This window comes from Gymnoscopelus braueri, assembly GCF_963280865.1.
Source record: "Gymnoscopelus braueri genome assembly, chromosome: 13".
Taxonomy (NCBI): domain Eukaryota; kingdom Metazoa; phylum Chordata; class Actinopteri; order Myctophiformes; family Myctophidae; genus Gymnoscopelus; species Gymnoscopelus braueri.
This window is the reverse complement of record NC_137615.1, coordinates 27,639,468-27,661,967: the sequence shown is the minus strand read 5'-3', so window position 1 is coordinate 27,661,967 and position 22,500 is coordinate 27,639,468. Positions and strand designations below refer to the sequence as shown.

General features: G+C 40.5%; 2 protein-coding genes across 7 annotated transcripts in view; one reads left to right on the top strand and one right to left on the bottom strand.

The window, feature by feature from the left end:
* Positions 1-1,035: 1,035 nt before the first annotated feature.
* ap5z1 (adaptor related protein complex 5 subunit zeta 1) lies at positions 1,036-17,030 on the top strand. 6 transcript variants are annotated; one of them, XM_080447902.1, is made up of 19 exons: positions 1,036-1,174; positions 1,909-2,046; positions 3,812-3,998; positions 4,527-4,677; positions 4,882-4,994; positions 5,114-5,285; positions 5,419-5,460; positions 5,916-5,966; positions 7,623-7,763; positions 8,839-8,876; positions 10,309-10,471; positions 11,063-11,241; positions 11,441-11,583; positions 12,030-12,148; positions 12,363-12,490; positions 12,892-12,989; positions 14,428-14,560; positions 15,407-15,621; positions 16,119-17,030. In XM_080447902.1, the coding sequence occupies exons 1-19, from the start codon at positions 1,134-1,136 to the stop codon at positions 16,369-16,371; spliced, it is 2,505 nt and encodes an 834-aa protein (XP_080304028.1). In that variant the 5' UTR covers positions 1,036-1,133; the 3' UTR covers positions 16,372-17,030. The 6 variants fall into 6 exon arrangements, with proteins under 6 accessions (XP_080304028.1, XP_080304027.1, XP_080304032.1 ...); XM_080447901.1 differs by having other exon boundaries at positions 5,913-5,966; XM_080447906.1 differs by having other exon boundaries at positions 5,913-5,966; positions 14,428-14,577; positions 16,119-16,256.
* A 1,123-nt stretch (positions 17,031-18,153) lies between these two features.
* The window catches only part of mmd2a (monocyte to macrophage differentiation-associated 2a), a 12,704-nt gene continuing 8,357 nt past the window's right edge, over positions 18,154-22,500 (bottom strand). Inside the window, exons 3-7 of the mRNA XM_080446250.1 lie at positions 22,351-22,500; positions 21,449-21,523; positions 20,778-20,879; positions 20,380-20,449; positions 18,154-19,961 (exon numbers count right to left, since the gene is read on the bottom strand). The exon at positions 22,351-22,500 is cut by the window's right edge and continues 11 nt beyond it. Of these exons, the coding sequence (XP_080302376.1) occupies positions 19,761-19,961; positions 20,380-20,449; positions 20,778-20,879; positions 21,449-21,523; positions 22,351-22,500 (598 nt within the window). The 3' untranslated portion in view covers positions 18,154-19,760. The remainder of the gene's footprint in view (positions 19,962-20,379; positions 20,450-20,777; positions 20,880-21,448; positions 21,524-22,350) is intronic.

Below are 22,500 nucleotides of genomic sequence, written 5' to 3'. Positions count from 1 at the left end.
GAGTGTTTCTCTGACTGATTTTGCACTGATTGGGACAAATTGATTGGGGGGAGAGCATATTCTCCCTGGGTCATGTTGTTTATTGTCCCGTTTGAGGTCCTTTAATTTGCATATCTTAATGACATTGACATTGACACATAACTCTGACACCTCCCAACGACCAAAGGGGACCCTTGGTGTGATGACGTCACGATAGATAGTAGACAGGGACGTCGGTAGATCGCTGCTATACTGGCTGGGCTGGGGTTTCATGTTTCAATATAGTTTCAAAACAAACAGCAGTGGTGGAAAGTAATTAAGTACATTTACTTAAGTACTGTACTTAAGTACAATTTTGAGGTATTTGTACTTTACTTGAGTATTTCCAATTTCCAATACTTTTACTTCTACTCCACTACATCTCAGAGGCAAATATAGTACTTTTACTCCACTACATTTACTTGAAAACTTTAGTTACTAGTTACTTTTCAGATATAAATTATGATATAATGAAACCACTTTAAACCTATTTTATACCTAGGCTATTTGAAAATAGCAGATCTACAAGCTCACAACGCGTCGCATCAAGACGCGTTGTGAGCTTGTAGATCTGCTATTTTCAAATATTTAGTACTTTTACTTTTGGTACTTTAAGTACATTTTGATGCCAATACTTTTGTACTTTTACTCAAGTACATTTTTTATTCTGGACTTTTACTTGTAACAGAGTATTTTTATATTGCAGTATTGGTACTTTTACTTAAGTAAAGAATTTGAGTACTTTTCCACCACTGACAAACAGTAACGAAACTTCCCTGGAATATGTTCTCATTGCTGCGTGCGTTTACTACAGACAATAGCAGAGCATATGAGGCATATAAGTGAAAGTGGACACGTTATTAACAGATAACTGAACTACTACTGCCTGACAGCCAAGAGCCTAGTTGGCCAATCAGGTTGAAGATTCTGTCGTCTGGCGCAGAGCCCACGCTGTGGTCTGGCGCAGCTGTGGTCTAGCTTGCTAGCGGAACTACAATGGTCATGTGATTTCAACCCGGACGTCTTCTTTAGAGCACCGAGTTGTTTTGTTTATGATGATCTGAGTGAAGTTTATGTTTGGACAGCAGTAGTGTGATGTCTGATCCTTCTCCAAAATGTATTCGCCTGGTTCTGAAAGTCTTATTAAACAAGCAAGGTAAGAAAACCTAAAAAGGAGAGATTGAAACGTGGCTAGCTTAACTTATCAAGCTAATATGGTGATTATGAAGTCCACTCAGTTAAGTCAATTACAATGAATGATCAGTCATAATAATTGTAATCAAACTGCAAAACCCCATACGATATGTTGTTCGCGTGCTTTGTAACTTTCTGTATTTATGAATCTCAGAAAGGCTTTTCACGTTTGAAACACAAACATCTTTCTTATCTTATTGCATTTTTGTGAACATTCCAATATTATACAGTGGGCTGCAGGCCCACTGTATAATATGTTTTCATACATTTGACTAACTTGTGACTTTACCGTTACTTAACACATTGACTGCCAGAATTTATTCATAATGTACTCACCCACTGCCAGCCATTTTAATGATTTCTTTATAGAACAAATGTGAATTATTTGTCCGTTTATTTTTTAACATTGAAGTTAATGGATTTTTATATATCTCCTAATTCGTTGTGAATAACGAAAAAAATTGAATACTCAAAAATTAGAGAAACATTTTAGAAATTCAAAAACAAAATTAAAAAAAATTATAAAAAGGGGAGAATTCTCCCTATTGGCGGTGAAAAGGTGGATTTGCAATAGGGAGAATTCTCCCTATTGGCGGTGAATGTGTCCGTTATTATGTATACACAATAAAAGTATTCAAAAATTTTACTAATTCAACAAGTGCTACTGTCAACAACGTATTGTGCCCTTTTTTCCAGGGAGATTCAGGATGCTGAGCTCCAGAAGTTCTACAGTAGGATAGTTAAATTTCTCCAGGGAAAGGACTTCAGTCATGAGACCATCAACTCCCTACAGAGGCTGCATCTCATCCTTTCTGCCACCAAGTACACCAGAGCGTAAGGACCATTCATCTCAACACACTCTCGCTCTGGTTGTCTTCTTGTAACGGGCTTTTTTCCACTGATCAGAATTTACAATTGCTGTACTTGAAGTTCACAAACAGCCAACACGATTATACCAACAACACTGTCAATAGTACCATAATCTAAGCTAATAGAATGTCTATTCTTTGTAAATGAAAATGCCTAAGAAATGTTACTGAAAGACAATCCTCATGACTCTGACAGCAAGAAGCTGTGTGTCATAGAGAGGGGTGGGATTATAATGCGTGAGACATATTTACCTTGTCATCAGCCAGGAAAGTTTTGTGCCACGCCTGTGCCACTGCCACCCTCCATTAACCATTAACCTACATTATAACCTTTCTGTCCTTTGCCTGTACAACAGTGGTTTCCAACCTGTGGATACCGCGTTGGCTGCATTAATCCAAGCCGGAACACAATCGATTGATTGACCATTAAAATAAACATGCTCTGAAAATGCACGCGGCCCATCTGACCACTCTGTTAAGTGGTCAGATGGGTGGGCCGGGAATGCTTTCAATATTTTCCAAGTGGGTCCCGATCCAGAAAAGGTTGGGAACTGCTGCCTTAAAGGTTTAATGACATTCACTTTTACACCACATTCAAAGTCTTTGTCCTGGTCCCTCAAAAGTGTACAAAAAGTTTTAAGTGAAAATTCCATTCCAGTGATCAATGGCAGGTGTTTTTCTCTCACATTTCTAAAGCCTTTTCAACTGCAATGAAAAAAGAAATCTTTGCCTGCGGGTGTCGCTGGTGAGGGATTTTGCCTGTCAATCATCGCCTCTGCTCCGCCCCCCCCAAAGGAAAGGATAGGGGAGGGGAGGGGCGAGGAGGAGAGTGGGCGGGATTAATCGACTGTGACCTCACTGTCGAAGGGCCAAGCTCAGATTACTTTTCAGCCTAATTATTCAGAAAACCCCAGACCACAGAAAATCCACTGAATGTTCTAAGTTCAGGTTTTTTGGGTGTAATTGAAGTCATAAAACCCCAAATAAAACATTGAAAATAAAAAAAGTGAAAATGGATGTCATGATACCTTTAAGCCTGATATAAGCCTCAGTTGCATGCTGGTGTTGTCTGCCGTAAATAGCAGATCTGCAGGCTCACAAAACATTTTTAGATGAATTGAGTACAAAGGACCCCAATGGAAACAAGCCATAGTGCTTTCTTGGGTTTAAAATCCTCTTAACAGACCTTGTATTGAACTGTGCTTGTCTTTGCAAACTGTTAATAAGGTATTCAATCAATCAATCAACAACACGTCACTACCATGACGCATTGTAAGCTTGCAGATCTGCCATTTACGGAGCACAACACTGGCACACAACTAAGTATGAGTCAGGCTTTACAGCTGTGGTTCTCAACCTTTCCAAGCCGCGACCCCCCCAAAATAATCATATTTGAACTGGGGACCCCCCCACCCTGATAAGCACTTGGAATTGTAGGAGTTGAGGCATTACATATAGTTTGACTCCCTTCCACAGATAAATATTGTGAAAATAGCAGATCTACAAGCTCACAGCATTTTTGAGCTTGTAGATCGCCTATTTCTTCATTATTTGACAATTTGGCCAATGTTTGACCGTTTTTTATAGTATTCTTTTCATTCATTTTCTTTGTATTAAAAATGTTTTAAAAGTCCTGAAATTGTAACTTCACTGTCATCTCGTGGTTGACCTGTGGTCGACCCACAGGTTGAGAACCGCTTCTTTACAGTATTGTGCCTTGTTGACCCCAGGTTACCTCCAGAGCTTCAGAAGAGACTGCTGGCTCTACTTCTGTCCACCTCGGTGGAGCAACTCCAGGTGCTGAGCTCTGCTGTGCTCAGGGAGACACTGGCCCCTACTGGTCAGGAAGGGAACTACACTGTGCAGGAACCCAGCAGTCCACCAAACAGCCATGCTGCTGCACTACTACTCTCACAGGTTCACAGGAGTTAATACTTACATCGGGCCTTATATATCCATTTTTTGGTTTGTGTAAAAACAGTTAAATATATATATATATATAAAATTTAGGCTGATTTATTGTGTCTCTCACACCCTAGTCTTTCAAGACGGACATGTTGTCTGTCTCTTTTGATTTTCAAATGCTTCCGCCTACCCATCTGTACTTCAGAACCTCTAAAAAATGAGTAGAAAATAAAGATGTTGCACATTTTCCCCATTTCATTTTTGTCTGTGCAGTCGCGTACATACAGTAACTCCTACTGGAAAAAGAATTACTCCTAGCCTAGCTAGCTGCTTAGCAGAAATGGAAATCTTCTGAACACTGTCATGATTATGAAGAGCAGATGACAGCTTCATCTTCTTAACCTTTACCAGATGGAATTACAGACTGTCTATGTAGCATTCAAAGATTGTGGAAGAGATAGTCTGGTTTGAGAGACTACTCACACTCTCTCTCTTTCTGTCTCTCCTCTCTGTTTTTCTCTCTGCTCCTCCCTCCTCCAGACAACCTCCAGGACTGATGTGTCGTCTTTTTGCGCTCAACTGTTGCGCAGCCTGGAGGGCAAGTCATCCGAAGGACTGCCTCACTCCCTCACACACACTCTGCCCATCCTCAACAGCATCCTCTCACACTGCCCAGAGTGCCTTACTGAAGGTAAGGTACCTTCAGAGCGATGCTTGAAACAGTTCCTGGCCAATGGTTGAGGTCAGAAAAGGGCTTTGAAATGTGAATCCCTGGTCAGTGATAGCAGTGGGCCGATAATACATTTGTGGGCCGATAATACATTTTATGTAACAATCAGAGTTTTATTTTATTTTTCTTCACATCAACTGTCAATCGATTTCTGGCTTGCTGTAGATCATGTGACCCTCCTCAGCAAGAAGATGGTTGATTGGCTGCGTTATGCCAGCACGCAGCAGGGGGGAGGAGTATCAGTAGGAGGATTCTTTACAGGGCCCAGATTACGTCAGGTAAGGAGCTGATGTCTGTGTGATGTGTGCTGTAGACATACATAAAGACGTTTAGATGTAGATGTTTCCACTTAGAATTGTGCACTTGTGTGTGTGTGTGTGTGTGTGTTATCTTCTAGCCAGGGCCTATTGCAGAGCTGGACGGGACGGTGTCGGGTGATTTCTTTACAGTGCTGTGTGTTGGCCAGGGTTTCACAGAGGACCAATGGATGAACGTCCATTCCTTCTCCATGCTTCGCCATTGGCTGCTCACGTGCCACTCTTCCGGTGGAAACATCACAGTGGATACAGGTGTGACCTCGTCTCTGACCTTGACCGGGTGTTCACTTAATGTAAAACTGCAAATGATCATTATAACATCATAGGAGTCTTAATCATCCCACTATTCCCCACCCTTCTACTGATTTTTTTTTTTTTTTTAAAGATCTCCAACTGCCAACACAGGGTGCTGTAATAGGCCAATCAGGTACTCGGACGGTAGGGCGATCTTGAATAGAGTATAAAAGCTATGCATCAGCAGAGTCCTGACCTTGATGAAGACGCACCAGCCGTTGAAACATCAGTCTGGCTCAACTGAGTTTTATTGCCTGTCTGCCTGATGTCCGTATGCTCCAGTGTTAACTCAGATAAAGCTGTTCTGGAGTTTTTGTCCTGTACTGATAGTGTTTCTCTTTTACTTTGCAGTTTGGTCAGAAAGTGAACACTCACACATTTGCATTTATCAGCCAATGTCAATAAACCTCTCTATTCGGCCTTTATGGAAGTATTATTTACACTCAAGGTCATTGGTCGGTGGACAATTGATAAATAAAAAATGAATAATAATAATGTCATGGTCCAATGAGGAAAATATGTCGCAAAGAACTTGCAAATGATGCAGGCTGTAAATCAGGCATATCACCTCTGTGCTTTCATCAGCAGCAGCCAACAAACTACAACTCAGTCTGTCCCTGTCCCACTCCCTCTCCAATGGTAAGACATGTCAGCTAGTGAAGCCTGACAAACTGCATGAAATCTAACTTCTGACCGCTTCTGATTCGCTTGGTTGGTGGCAGTGGCGAACTCGCCAAACCATGACTTAGAGCTGGGCGATATTACTTTAAAGTGGTATCACTATTTATGGGCCAGACGTCAATATTAAATATAGACACATTTTAATTTTAAATACAGTACAGTACAGTACAGTATATGCCTTTTAGTTAGTGAAGTTTGATTTGTGTATAACACAAGTTGACAGGAAAGTAACAGAGAGATAGAGTGGAGATTACTTTTGTGAGTTATTTAGTTTTTCTCTGTTGAAAAATACAATGAAAATATGTTTTTCGAGGTCTCAATAATATAACATTTTTGTATCATTCATTAAAGAGCAGAACGTTAAGTGTGTTGAAGACCGTATGAGGGAGTCCCTCCTTAGATCATATCATTCATAAATTGATCTCTCATATTGGAGAATTTAGTATATTGCCCAGCCCTACTCTGACTCATAATAATGCTTAATCATAACCCACAGCTCTTAAACTTTTACTGCACTGTCACTGTTTGTCTTCCCTCAAATCTAAAGCTGAATACATAAACCTGAACCACTGTGGTGAGTGACTAATAAGCCACAATACCTCTGATTAGATCTTCTGATCACCCGTATGCATTCTTAACACTGTGAACGTGGTCATTTGTAGAGCCCGACTGCTACGTATATCTGTTTGGCCGAAATATTGGCCATTATGTAACTGTTTTGATTACATCATGCAGCTGATACGTCCCAATTTTAATATTTTAAATAAACATTTTCAAAAGTACAGCATGTCACAATGCGCTGTGTTTTGAGCTTGTTTGCTTGTTCATTAAATAATTAAAGTGAATAGTTCTATACGTTTTATATATAATAATATACTTAGTTTAAACATTTTATCTATCAAAATATTATATTTTTTGAGGGGGGGGGTCCATTTGTTTAATGTTCTCAAATAGAAACTTTAATCAAATCTACGTTTTATAAGTTGATTTGAATACAATACAAATACAAAACATCTATCAAAACATACAGTAGGTAATCGGTGGCCAGTGGACCCAAAACTCTGGCGTCGGTCAGACTAGTCATTTGTGGAGTTTAAATTAAACTGGGATTGGTTAACCATTTACCAATTCAGTTTGCCATGCTTATTTAATGTTTGATTTTTGATCTGCTACACTTTCTCCCTACCCCCCTCTCTCCTTTTTCTTCTTCTCCCTTATAATAACAAAAGAATGATGGAGCTTACGCAAAAACGACTTTCACTGTAAACCAGTGATGTGACTGAAGTTGATTCTGATTCTGGCCTCATTGGACAGGATTGAGCAGAAAGCAGCCTAAATCTTATTGGCTTCTGAATCTATCAAATGTTTTGTGCTTTTTGATCTAAGGGGGTGTAAACCACAGTAGGTCTAATATAACCTTCCTAATACGTAACACTGAATATAAGTAATGCACCTTTGATAATGGGACCATACGAAAATTACGAAATTATCTGATTATTCTTTTCTAGGTACAAACTGATCCCCTATGGAAAGTTTTTTTTTGTTTGTTTGCTTTTGGTTTTTTTTGTGACATGCTTTTGATAATGAACTCTAGTCTCTTAACTGCTCTTGCAGATGACCGGTCAGAGATTGATGGCTCAGTGGTTTCCATGGTTTCTGCGACATCCTCTTCCAGTCGCCTGCTTCCTCCTAAGGAGCGTCTTCGAGAAAAGGCCTTCCAATACTGCCAGCGCATCATTGAACAGAGTGACCGCAGTGAGCAATACAATTCTAGTTACATTTAGAAATGCTAGATGCAAATCGATTAACCACACATTTCAGAGATCTTTGTGTAAAAAGAAAAATACGTAATTTGAGAAAAGTTATACAACTATAGTTACCCACTATTTTGTATTTATATTTTATCTTATTTAGTCTACGATGACTGAAAACGGTATTTTATTTTTTGCGGTATGATGATAATATACTTCCCAAATGGCAATTCACATTGTCACCTGCACAGAAACATCCAGATATAAATATTGAAAATGACATTCAAAACGTACCTGCCATGTCTTTAAAAAAAAGTATATCATCATTATCCTGCTCGTACTATACTGCAAAGTAGTGCAACAAATGTGCTAAATTTGTTATGTTAGCAGCAGCCGTAGTGGTGCTGCTCTGTAGCATTGCACGCAGACCTGTATACGGTAAGCTTGCTGGTAACCTTTGCATTTCCTTCTCTTCAAATGCAACATATTTCCGAACAGCACCCGTGCTGTTTTCTGACAAAAGTCAAGCAAAATTGCACAATAGAGATTGAAAGAGGAAGCACAAGATTTGACTAATATACAGAATGTCGCCACATATTTCACAATCAAAACTCTTGGAGGCTCCAGGAGGCTCTTTAGCAAGTTAACACTGCCAAAACCCACAAACTGCTTTTAAGTGGAGCAAACGAGATGAGTCAAATGGCGAGAGCTGAGTGAGCAGCATTGTGAGGGAGAGGCAGGGCAGCTCCATGGGGCAATAATGTTTGTGTACGTGTTAAGGGGGGTACGTTTGTTGCAGTTCATCCAGGGCTGGCCTTTGCCCATGCATTTAATTATGCAACTGCAGGAGAAGGCTATTATATTCGGATCAAACTGTGGCTTTGTTTGTGCATCTCAGAAACAGTCTTTATCATGTCGATAAACAGGATTTATCCAATCATTTTAATTAGAGCTCATCTAAATGAATCATAAATCTGATGTACAAGCTTGTAGATCTGCTATTTTTTGTGTAGGACTCCATCGTACGATAAAGTATAAATCAGACTTTTAATGTGTGGCACCTATTCTCTTTTTCTCAGAGGCAATCAAGAGAACCGATACAGAGCTGCAGAAAGCGGTGAGCGAAATATACATGTAATATCCCATATCAGTACTGACAGTGCAGGAATTTAAGTGTTTTTGGAATAGCAATTAATTAATAATTAACTTATTATTATATTATGAACTAATTGGACTTAGATAAACGTATCCCTTGGCTTGACTCCCCCTTGCTCTCACCTGCACAGGAGACTCTTTGGTGTGCCTTTGTTGAGTCGCTTGCCCTACAGTATGTGTATTTGTGTATTGTTCTTAACCCTCTATATTTGTATTTATTGTCTTTTTGTTTGGGTGTTTGTATAGTCTGTTGGGTGTTGTTTTATAATGGACCACAATGGAAACAAGCTTTGCCTTTTTCAATGGCGCTTTTATTTGGTGAAACAGTGTGTTTAATCGTTGCCAATAAAGTATTCTATATTCTATTTTAAATTTTTAAAATTTAAATGTTCTTTGCAAAACAAGTTAAAGCATCAGGCATGAAAGTACTTGAGTGCAAATATAATGTTTTGTAATGACACTATAAATCACATTATCGAATTCAAACATTCAAATATAAATGCATACACATTTACTGCTACTTTACTGATATGTATTGGGTGCTTTCACACTGTACGTATATATGGCACCGGGCTAAGTGACATTTTGGCCTATGGCTAAAAGGACTGTTCACACTATAACACTAGCACCGTGTTTAGCTCCTGGGTTTGCTGGCCATTGCTGGCCCTGCTCAGGACTCAACTTTCACGGTTAGCCCCAGAAGTTACTGAAAACATGGTGGCTGAATGGCTGCTACTGTGAATGCGGCTCCGTGCTCGGCTGAGCTGTAGATATGTCATTGTTGACCAGCTCAGCCAGGGTTTGTACTAAGCTCTGGGCCAGCAAAAAATGTGCATGGCCTTACATTAGCCCCAGGGTACGGTTAGCTTGGGGCTTATGTTAGCCTGGGGCTAAGCATAGACACGTGCAGGGGCGTCACGGCCATTCACTGTGCGTACGACGCGACACCCTCACTCTCACAGATCCGTGATTTCATACCCCCCACTTTAAAAAAAAAATATATATATTCTTTTTTTTGATAATAAATCGGTAAAATCAGGCAAAAATAAGAATTAAATAACCTAACCCTAAAACCAAAATAAAGTAACCAAAACACGAAAAAAAACTAACAACAAACTAACAAACGCAACATTTTGAAAATACAAAATGTGTTTACATTTGACAGTTACAAATGTTTTTCACGCTTTTTCAAAAATAGCAGATCTACAAGCTCATAGCGCGGCACTCGGTGCCGCGCTATGAGCTTGTATATCTGCTATTTTTGAATAGCCAAAGTGTAAAGTAAGGGGTATAGTCCACCGAAAGTCCATCCCCCCCACCTTCTGAGAGCCCGTGATGTCCCTGGACACGTGTGAATTGTCAAAGCATCTACGGTGTCTCTTTCTGTGTGTCAGTGTCTGGTGGAAGCAGTGTGTATTCTGGACTGCGTGTGTGTAGAGGACGCGTCGCTGGTGTACCGAGCGTTCCCCTGTGTGAAGGCACTGTACGGACGACTCAACGCTGACCTGTCCTTCGCCAGGGTTCTGCTACCAATCGCACAGTTCTACCTCAACCATGGTGCGTGTGTGCGTGTGTGCGTGTGCGTGTGTGTGTGTGTGTGTGTGTGTGCGCGCGCGCCCATGCAGTATTGTTTCTGACCTTTCTACTACCACAACAGGCTCACTTGTGAGGACTGTAAATGGAGGCGTGTCCAGGGGTCACTGTAACATAAGTTCTCTTCAGTGTCATTATGTATTTGACATTACTAGGCTACTGTAGGATTTCCTACTCATTCTTCTCCCAGGAGTTTAGTAGCTTAAGAACTTAAGAATTTAATTGAAAATAAACTTTAAGGCAGCCTGGTGAGTCAGTATACATACTGTAATGACACAGGCACTGACCCGATCACAGCATCTTCATTTTAATCCATCTCTCTTTGTTTAGTGTGTGAAAATACTCTTGAAGAAAATAGAAATAAGAGCAAATATATAAAATGACTAAAATGGGGATTTTCCTTTTAGTTTTTTTGGGCAATTATTCAATTCAATTCAATAGTCTACTCTACATGCACGTTGGTGCACAGGAACTTTACCCCTGCACCGCCTGAGCGCCCCGGGGGGGGGACTTCTCAACTGACCTGTACCTGCATGTGCCCTGTTGTGCGTTCAGGTGAGATGGCGGCAGTGGACTGCGAGTGTGTGTGGAAGCTGGTGTTTGGTCGTTTGCCTGCGGAGCTGTTCAACGAACCCCTCCTGGCCCACGAGCTGCTGCGTTTCCTCAGACAGAACCTCAGTAATCTGCAGCTCCGCGTGCCCGAGTACACCCAGTCCTTCCCCAACCTGCTCAAGGTGATGATTGGACCACACACACACACACACACACACACACACACACACACACACACACACACACACACACACACACACACACACACATAGATGCTCCCCTCCTCAGTTAACATGCATATATACACACACAAAGACAGTGTTCTCTCTCTATCTCTCTCTCTCTGTGTCTCTCTGTCTCTCTGTGTGATCTCCGCATTAGTTTCTAGCATGGGACAGTCCAGCGGTGGTGGATGACTTTGTAGATCTGCTGCCCTCACTGGTGACTGCTGGTACTGCAGTGGAGCTGCTCCACTCACTATTGGACCTGCCCTGTCTCACTGCTGCACTGATGCTGCAGCTCAGGTAAACACACACACACACACACACACACACACACACACACACACACACACAATGCAGTATGCAGTAGTAAACTGCCTAGCTATGTAGATACAGTATGGCTTTGGCAATACGTATAATAAAACAATATTAACCATATGAATTCTAGCGTCCCTATTCTGGCCATGTCATAAATGACAAAAGTGAGCTATTTGATGTATAATGTATAGGGTTTAAGTGGTTACATCTACTGGCCTGCAAGGTTTGTTAAAACATGTACTGTATGTTAAAATAAATAACTTCAATCATATGTGTTATTTTGCATACACATAGATTCTAGGTCTAATCTCAAGGTACCACTACCCATGACACCAGAAGTGGACAAACAGAAAGATCTACAGTACATTATTGAGTCACATACTGTATATGTACCACACATGTAAACTCGGGCATGTATGCATGTATTATAGGTCAACATATTTCCCCATCTCTGATCCGGGCGGGCGTGGCCTCTTGTCATTGGAGGCGTTCCGTAGCCCCTCCTACAGAGGACTGTTCCATTTCCTACTTCGAGGGGAGGCTGGCTCAGGTAGTGTGAAAAGGTCTTTCCAACCAATGACTGGACACCTGCCAGTTTGTCTGGCAGCCCAGACTGCACTCTTGGGTCCAACTGTAATTTGGCAGCATTTGGCTGGTGTTCATTCCACAGTGTAACTACAGTTCTACTGTGTGTAGAACACTGTTGCTTTGCTATTTCGTATTGGTAATTGAATCAGTGTCCTTTTCGCTCATCATCATTAAAGGCGACACCATTGACCGACTGAGCACGCTCCATGAGCTGCTGGCAGAGGCTGCTGATTGGCCCAGAGTCGTCCAATGCGCTCAGACCGTCCCTGTGCTGCTGCACATTTACTTCAACACAGTTGTCACGGTAATGACAAATCACAATCTTAAAAACCTATTTGGTTGTCAAGCAGAAATCTTGTATCTTCATATTTCAACTTCTTATGTTTTTTCGTCACTTAATGCCCTACTTCGTTGCACAAGAGTGTCAAGCAAAGATTGTGAAAATAGCCGATCTATAAGCTCACAACGTGTCGCATTGCAACACGTTGCGAGCTTGTAGATCTGCTATTTTCACTATTTCTGACAAATTTTTGTTCCATTTCCTGAAAAAGTTACCGTTTTGGACATACAAGGTTTCCACCTGACATCGACCATAGGATGACAGGTCATTGTGAATGTTAGGAATAGTTGGTGGGATATGCCGTCACCGTGTGTGTGTGTGTGTGTGTGTGTGTGTGTGTGTGTGTGTGTGTGTGTGTACTCCAGGTAGCTGATGAGAAGCTGTTAGCTCAGTTGATCTTGGTTCTCCTGGAGAGAAGCAGTCTTCTCCTTAATATTCCTAAATACTTCAAGGAAATACACAGGTAACCACACTACTGTACACACATAAACACACACACACACACACACACACACACACACACACACACACACACACACACACACACACACACACACACACACACACACACACACACACACACACACACACTGCTTTTGTTATCTCCGCCAAGCCGAAGGCACGGGAGAGATCCATGTTTTTTTTCACCCTAACTAATCTTGTACCCTTTTCACACATTGTGAATATGTTTAGAAATATTTAACTTTGACTTTGACTGTAATGTAAGTCTATGGCACTTGGATCAGACTACCTTGCCCAAACATGAAGTCATATGTCATAGTCATAGATACGACATAGCTGACAGAATTCATAGACAAATATGTATTACCGACCCAGCTTGGTGGAGATATGCATAAATGAGGTCTCAAGCGCCACGACTGATTTCAGTCATTTGAATGTTGTGTTTCTCAGACTTTTTTGGCTTGAGTACCCCCTTTCCCTGATTTCTGAATCCAAGTACCCCCTTTACCCGACAGCAACTATAGCAAATTATAAAATAGTATATACTGACATCAAAAGTCCAGTTATGTCAATATGTTCAAAATAAAACAGCATATCGGCAAGTAAGTATTTCTTTCTATTCAGTAACGGGTGTGCTAGTAAATTTTTTTGGCGTAATTTTGGATTAAAGATTTACAGAGTAGCACGTACACACACATGTGTTAATGTTTTATCATTAAACTAAAGGGAGGAGGGCGCACACCAGTATTGGCGAGGTGCTGCTGACCTTGGTAAATAAGTATGAGAGTAAAGAAAAGGCTGCACACTCGTAGCCACGATGCAGGATTTATTTACCAACGTTTCGACCTAGCAAGGTCTTCTTCAGGGAATCCAATGTTTTATCATTAAACATAACCGTAAAATGCATTGTTCCATTTTACAGTTTCTCTCAAGTATCCCCTGTAGTACCTCTATATACCCCTAGGGGTACACCTACCCCCATTTGAGAAACACTGCTGTAGAGGTCTGCATGTCTTTCTCTTGGCTTGTAACTTTTAACAATGTGGCTGGTAAAGTCATTCCCTACATTAATAATAGATATTTAAAAATGAAACAGTATTTGAATAGATCAAACTCACAATGAACTGCAAGTTCAGAAGCATCTTCCATAAAACCCTATTGGTCTCGTATATTTCATAAAAGCAAAGTGTGATTTTGTCAACTGGTTGGCTGTGTAAAACGGGAGGAACATAGATTTTGAATGATAATACCAAAACATCATAATTTCACAATTGTTCTATTTGTTTAGGAAGCAGAGCGCTAGTGGGCTGTGGGAGGCTCTGAGATTAGTTTTTGATTTAATTTCTGTATATAGTGTAGGTTCCACTGAACGCATCTTTCTAGTTCTTATTCTCTTCCCTCTATTCATCCTTCTCTCCTTCATCCCTCCTTCTCCATAGAGTGTTCAGCAACCACTTGGTGAGGTTGTGTAAACTCCACCCATCTCTAGTGGTGGACCAATCCCACGAGTTGTTGGAGTTCGCTGGAACCACAGCCAATGTCTACAGTAAAGAAGACATTTACACACACGTTGTAAGAAAGATTTGTATGTGTGTACGTATAAGGGGCTGTCTATGTTTTGTATGTGTGTGAGGAAGTGAGAGAGAGAGAGAGAAAGATAGTGCTGAGGGTTAAATGTATGTTTTGCATTTCATATCTCAGTCAAGCTTTCATATCTCATTGAACATCGCTTCAGCCATATGATATATAATACAGTAGGTATAATATTATTGTACATAAACATAGACCATTTTCCTGTTTATGGCTTTATTTTAAGAGTTCTTGTTACGTTATTAAAGCATTACCAAACTTACCTAAATAATTGAATCAGTGTTGGCCAAAAGTATTTGTTGATGTTCATATCGTACTGAAATGAACTGATTCCAGTGGCTTATGCCAAAATCGAACTAATCTCGGTATGCTTTGGTAAATGGTTGCCAGTAATGTCAAGTATACAATGAGTCAAAGGTAATGCACAGTAGAACCCATCGTGTTAATTGAACTCAGAAGATGTACAAATTACGGTTCCTTTTGTACACTCTACTGAGTTATAACAGAGAATTTTACTGTTTTGGCTAAGCATGCCAGACCGGCGGTATGGTCCTTTGACCCATTATAACTGACAAAGCATCTGTTTCATTTTATGCTTTCGCTATTCATAAATAGCAGATATACATGCTCATAGCGCGGTGAGCTTGTAGATTTTTTTTTACATTTTTGCAAATCGTTGAATATATTTTTAAACGTGATTTTAACTCAAATCTTTGCTTCTGGTGATACAGCAACTTAACTTTTTCAGAAAACTGTTAGCATTTAGAAGAACCAAGCCACCCTGTCACCCATTAAGCTGAAATGACACCAGTCATGTGTGGTTTCCAGGTATGGGTGCTGGGGGAGTACCTGTCTGTGTCCTGTGACTGTCGCTGTTCCGTTGAGCTCATCACGTCCTGCTTCGAGGCTTTGGAGGCGGTGCTATTTGAGATTACTTCATCTGCCCTGCCCTCCGGAGAGGCTGGCCCCGCCCCGAGGGTCATCACCTCTCTGATGAGTGCCCTCGCCAAGCTGGCATCGCGATCACATGACCTCATACCCAGGTGATTAACACTTATGTAGGGGTGCAACAGTTAATCAAATTAATCAATTTGAATTATTATAAAAAATAATCCATAATTTAATGAAATAATGGATCAATAATCTATCCCTATTTTGGGCATGTCATTATAAATACAAATGTTTAAAAAACATTAATGATAGTAAAAATAGCTATTGTGAGCTTGTAGATCAGCTATTTTCACAATTTTAGCATGACATTGTGCAATGGAGTATAAAATACAGCTTGAGTGGTTAATACATTTGTTGATATATAAAAAATATAAAAAGGATATATAAAAAAGTCCCGATTGATCGAAAAAGTGATCGATATAATAATCGCTAAGAAAATAATCGATAGATTCAGCCCTGCAGACTTGCATGTCTGGTATGGCTTCATGATAATCACAGTGTGAGTGGGTTGGTTAGGTTTAGGCATGTGAATGTAGTATTTTAATGTAACGCTTTTTTGCCCCTGTGCGTGCGTGTGTGTGTTTTTCAGGGTGTCTCTGTTCCTGTCCAAGCTACGGACTGGGACCAGAGGCGGTTCCGTTGCCTGGTGCTCCAACGAGGAGGACCTAGCTGCCATAGTGACCCGGGGGGAGGAGCTTTGGTCGCTGCTGAAGGTTCCCAGTGTGGCTCAGAGTGTTCTGACTCCGCCTCCCTGCGTCACCACCCCTCAGTGGCACAGAGACTCCAACGTGGCCATGCCACTGAGACTGCGGGCGCTCACCAGCCTCGCACACCCACACTGAGACACACGCACGCACACACACACACACCTTAGCCACATCCTCCACTTATCTATCCACATGAAAACATACGCGTCATTCTCAACATTTTGAATTTGAACCCATTTCAGACCCGAGGCCGATTCTACGAATGCCTTCTAAATCAGTAGTTCTCACACTTTCAAGATTTTTCTAAAATGTTCAAAAATAGCAGATACACAAGCTCACAGCGGGTCACTTCGTGCCGCGCTGCGAGCTTGTGTGCTTTTTTTGAATAGCCAACGCAAAAAACTAAAATGACAAAGATTTCCCGGTTTTAATGGGTTATGGACATATGGACCCCCAGTTTGATATGCATTAGGTCATAGACCCCCATTTGATAACTTTTTTTTTTTTTTTTCATCTCTGGGACCCCAATCTACATTGTACAATCCTCCAGTGTTTATTTAACTCTGAGCGGGTACAAATGGAACCAAAAGGACCCTTTCAGACCCTTAAGGATCCATTTGGACCCCTGGTGGTCCACAGACCCGACATTGAGAAGCAGTGCTGTATGTATACCCTCCTCCAATGTCCATAAATATAAGGCATAAATATAAGTATCAAAAAACACCCAAACATGAATGAATCATTCTTGATATTTTGCACTAGGGTTTTCTAAATAAACATGGTATTTGAAGGAATTTGCTGTTATTAATCATGCGTTTGCATTCGTGTATATACAGTACACAGGGAAGGAATCACTCACAGGGTTGTATAATAGCTCTCTTTCTTTAATTTAGTGATTTTTCTGAAATATAATTATACAAAATAAAATCTATGATATAAATCACACACTTCCTGCATGAGTGACAATATAAACAGTTTAAAAAGATTGGAAAACACATAACAGTAGGACCTACTAGGCAAGAATTTACAGAATTATCACATTTGCAAACCTCTTTAAAAGCGTAGAGGAAAATAAAAATGTATGATGTATCGATGTTCTCCCTGTTGGATTTGTTTAATACACACACATTATGGAAAGTTAATGCTTTTTTGATGTTATATACTCTATATTACTACTGTTCAAAGTGCTCTAATTGAAGAGGGTATATCCTGCTTTCAGAGACAATTATCAATGCCCTCAACTAAAACATGAAATACACATCTCCATAAACTATACTGCTCAAAGAAACGTAGGGAACACTTTGATCCCTTAATTATTTTGAGTTTTCATGAACTGTGTACATACTGCTAACAAAAACCGCTCAAAAGAATTAAGGGATCAAAGTGTTCCCTTAATTATTTTGAGCAGTGTACTATTGAATAGATATCTCCATAGACCGATATTAAAGGTAGGGTAAGTGATTTTCTTTGGTTAAAATAAGTGTTAAATAGCTCTATATTCTGATAGTACTCATTGCTATAGAGTGTTTGTTCAGTAAAAGGAGTCTCCTCGTCTCTCCAGCTCTTTATAAAACAGAAAATGCATTTATAATTTTATCCAATCAGGACAGAGAACTCAATCAGGATATAGATTAAACAAGTGAAATTGGAAGTGATGACACTAAGAAATGAGCAGGCAAAATTGGAACTGGAACACTATAAAAATGAAGCTTAAAAATGGGTACTTTCTCCTGATTGGCTGAGATTTTGACACCTACCGGAAAATGTATTTTCTGTTTATTAAAGAGCTGGAGAGACGGGGAGACTCCTGTTACTGAACAAACACTCTATAGCAATGATTACTATCAGAATAGAGTGCTTTAACCTTTTAACAAAATACTTTTTGTTTTAACCCAAAAATATCACTTACCCTACCTTTAAATACAGCTCCATAGACAAAGAATTCCGTGTAAGGCTTATGTCAATCCACATGCAGGAACCAGTCTAATGTGTTTAATATTATTGCATTGTTACTAGTAATGTCTGCTCCATGGTAATCTTGGGAAAGATTCATTTCAGCCTTCATACTCTATTAAGTCATAATAACTGATTTGTTGAACAACTGTCCATATAAATCACTCCACAGAATCACAAACAGGCCCTGCTCTTGACAGTTGGTCAGTCAGAAGTTCATGCCTTTTGTAGTGATGTAGAGAGGGTCACCCTGTTTCAGATTTGTTACCGTGTGGATGACACAACATTAAGTCATATGAGCTGTTCCCCAGATGTTGCTTATAATATTAAGATCTGGCGAAGTATAGTAAAGTAAGTGAAGTATTTGTGAGATGTAGACATAAAAATTTATCAAACTTATGGCGACACCGAGTTGTACTGTAGTAGTGTGAATTTAGCAGTTATTATCACCTGATGACTGATCACCATTACCACTTTTTACTGCAGTGCAGGCCTGCTTCAGAGGGTTTTTGCAAAGAAGAAAGAGTGTTCACTAAAAAATATCCTGCTTGGAGAAAAGGCTTTAATCTACCAGCTCAACTCAGCTTGTCATAAAAGTATAACTTTGTGGCACATGTTGCTTCTTCATGTGGTAAAACCCTCCTGTCTGGTACTCCAGCAGCTTCAAACAAAGACTAAGGCATATCCATTCATATTGGCAGATTTGGCACATATGTATGACCAGTCAGTCCCCACTGATTTGCATAATTATGTTTGTTAGTGCTAGTAGTTAACCTTATCTACTAGAGACATTCGCCTCTTATCTCTGCCTAGCCTGTCTGATGCCTATTACAACGTAGGGCATGGCTATGACAAACTGTAGTTTGTTGTTCCTGTTATACATTTATTGTGTGGATCCCAACAGGCTTACTACAAATGCCATCAGTCAATACAGGTTTGGTCCAGCCAGTCCTTGCAATCTGACAGTTGAGAGTGGCTTATGTTGGTGAGTTAACCACTTCAAACCTGGTGTCCCTATTTGGGCATGTCATTTTTTTTCCTTTTTTTTTTTGTTGAACAAAGTTGTAATTTGTTTTTTAAGAGTTAAAAATTTAAATAAATTCTCAAAGATTTTCAATATTTAGAAAGTTTGTAATAAACAAAAAATTGTGAAAACGCTAGATCATATACAAGCTTAGTTTGTCGATTGGCTATTCTCGCAATTTGTTGTGCGACAAAGTATAGAGGGCTTAAGTGGTTACGTTTACACAGTAAACTCTTTGGATTGAAACTGAGGATTTTACTGTGCAATGTTAGTCCAGCTATTAATTTCAGTTTAGACTGTTAATGTGGTTAATTCATTCATTTCAGTCAGTCTGAGGATTTGGTCCACAAGTAGTTTCGATTAGGATGAATTTGGTCCAGGGACATCCTCAACAGTGATATTAGGATAATCTTGATATTTTCCCCACCTGTGGACATAGGTGTACAGACGAGGTGAACACAAGGAGACCAGTCTCGTCGAGGTTCAGGTAGATATAGCCGAGTACATTGTAATTGGTCAGTAGGTGTGTGTGTGTGTGGGCAGCCTGTCATCTGGAGGTCTGCAGCAGTGGCCCAGGTGAGTACAGGTACCTCCAGATGGCGTAGTAATGAATGCCGGCTCCGATGGCAACGAAAAGATGCCAGATGGCATGGGCAAATGGGACGAGACCATCGCTCTTGAAGAAGGCTACGCCCACCACATAGAACACGCCCCCTAGTGCCAGCTCACACACACCAGCGCGGTCCACCTGCAACACAAACACACACTTAAACTTTCCAGCTCAAAGGATATGATGTGGTTGCCTCTTGAACTTATAGAATGAGTTCCTGTATTTTTAACACGTTAGAAGAAAAGGGTTTGGTGAGAGCAGCTGTGTGTCACTGAGGTTGTTAAGGACAGTAACAGCAGTAACAAAATCAACAGAAAAGGCCAGGAAGCCCTAAGGAATGGACAGAGGGTGATCTATGAAAAAGATTTTCTCCCAATTTAGTTGTTATGCCAATTATTAACCCTACCCACACTTACATTTCTGCCAATGCTATTGTACCCTACTGGCTTCCGTCCGACTTTCCCCCCACCCCCACCCAGCCAGATACACAGCGGTGGATTAAAACCCCTAGACTTTACCCTTGCACCACCTGAGAGCCGTGATTGTCTCTTCTTACCATGGACAGGATGACCAGCGCAGGAACAGCTCCCATGGCCACATATCCTAGCAACTCTGCCAGCTTATACCTGCAAGCAGGAAGTGATGGCATGATGTCACAGGATGTCATCATTCTACACAAACAGGTGTTGCTGCTTTCTAAGCTGTTTGCTGTAAACACTTTTAAGCACTTATTCCACATCAACCCAGTGAGTCCGACAGATAAAAACAGTTGGCCTCTAAACCCTATATGATTCTGTGTTGCTCAACCTGTTGAGTTCTGACCATAGAACCGCACATGTTCTTTATATTTCAGCAGGGACATAATGTTGATCACACTCCTGTCTGTCTTATCTTCTAAAAGTAAATCTATAAAAAACAAAAAACAAACAAACAAAGGAAAAAAGAGAGAGTTACCTTTCATGGAAAAAGAAAACATATGTAGATCCAATACACGCCATGACCCAGATCAGCCAACGCATGTGACAGGCCCAGGGCCCAAGCTCCCTCAGCATCAGCCTGAACACACACAAACACACACACTAATTCATCACACACATCTAGATCTATCTATCTCTGTTCGGCTGTCCATCTGTCCGTCCATCTATCTATCCATCTAGATCAACAGGGGGTCCTCAGAGTTACTACAGGGGGGCCACCAAATCTTTGTGTGATAGGATTCTTTTTGACATTAACCACTTAAACCCTAGCATCCCTATTCTGAGGAGAACTTTAGTCAAACATGTTTGGCAAAGAGGTTTGGTGTAGAGGGATAAAAGAGCACAGAGCCAAAGGTCACGTTTACTAAGTATTGACAGTTTAAGTGGTTAAATATCATAAAATACACATTAACATGAACCCAACATACACTGATGCGTGTGCTGTCAAACAAGTCTATGAAGCTATGAAATGCATGAAAGAGTTTAATCTGCAACACAATTTTATACAATATGTAGTGGGGGGTCCCTGCTTTATCTCTCTCTCAGCTAAGGGGTCCTTGACCTGAAAGATGTTGAAGACCCCTGATCTAGATAGATGGATAGATAGATACGTAGATAGATACATAGATGTCTTATACTTAAATGTACCAGGGCGAGTAGGAGGAAGCAATGAAGAAGTAGATGGCCATTCTGTCACACATGTGAAAACGTTGCTCCACTCTCCTAAACAAAGACAGAAGGAGATTTTGTCAAACAGACAGAATAAGAGTACATTTTTAAAATGACATGTAGCCTCTGCTTATTTCGATGGGGGCACTTTTCAACTTTGCATTTGTGTTTTATTTTTTAATCTATTTTTGCATTTAAATAATGGTCACTTTTATTAAAAGGTAACTATGTATCATTTTCAAATAATTTTGTATTATGCACACACATACAGAAATGCACGCAACAAGGTCAATTAGATCCTAACTGTGAATATGTCTTTAAACACATACCACAATGTTTGTTGTGCAAAAACGAAATAGGTAAACAATGATGGGGTTGAGAGAAACATTTTGGGGGTAAATTTACTTTTAAGTCAAGTCAAGATTCAGCATAGAAGAGGAAACTGCTAAATTCCCATTAGAAATTATAATGGAGACATACTGTATACAATAATGAATCCCAGGTGTCTGAACGGAAAACAGTCCAGTCTGTCTTTGTGTTTGCATGGCTGAGTTATCTGTTAGTCTCAGAGGTGTGCGTGTGCGTGTGTGTGTGTGTGTGTGTGTGTGTGTGTGTGTGTGTGTGTGTGAGTGTGATATGTTTTGCTTCATTATCAGGCTGCAGCTGTCTGTCCTGCCCCTTTGGCTTTGTTGTAATGAACATATGTCTCTGTGTGTCATAATGGAGGTGCTTAGTAGGGCGATATATAAACACACACACACACACACACACACACACACACACACACACACACACACACACACACACACACACACACACACACACACACACACACACACACACACACACACACACACACACACACACACACACACACACACCGGAGGTGGCTGATCTTCCATGCAGCGGTGTGGAAGAGTGTCGAGGTGATGAAGAGACCAGTAAGTCCCGCCCCATAGAGCCAGGCAGTAACACAATGCCATTGGTCAACAGACAGGAAGTGCAGCACAGACCCAGCCATCAGGCTGGGG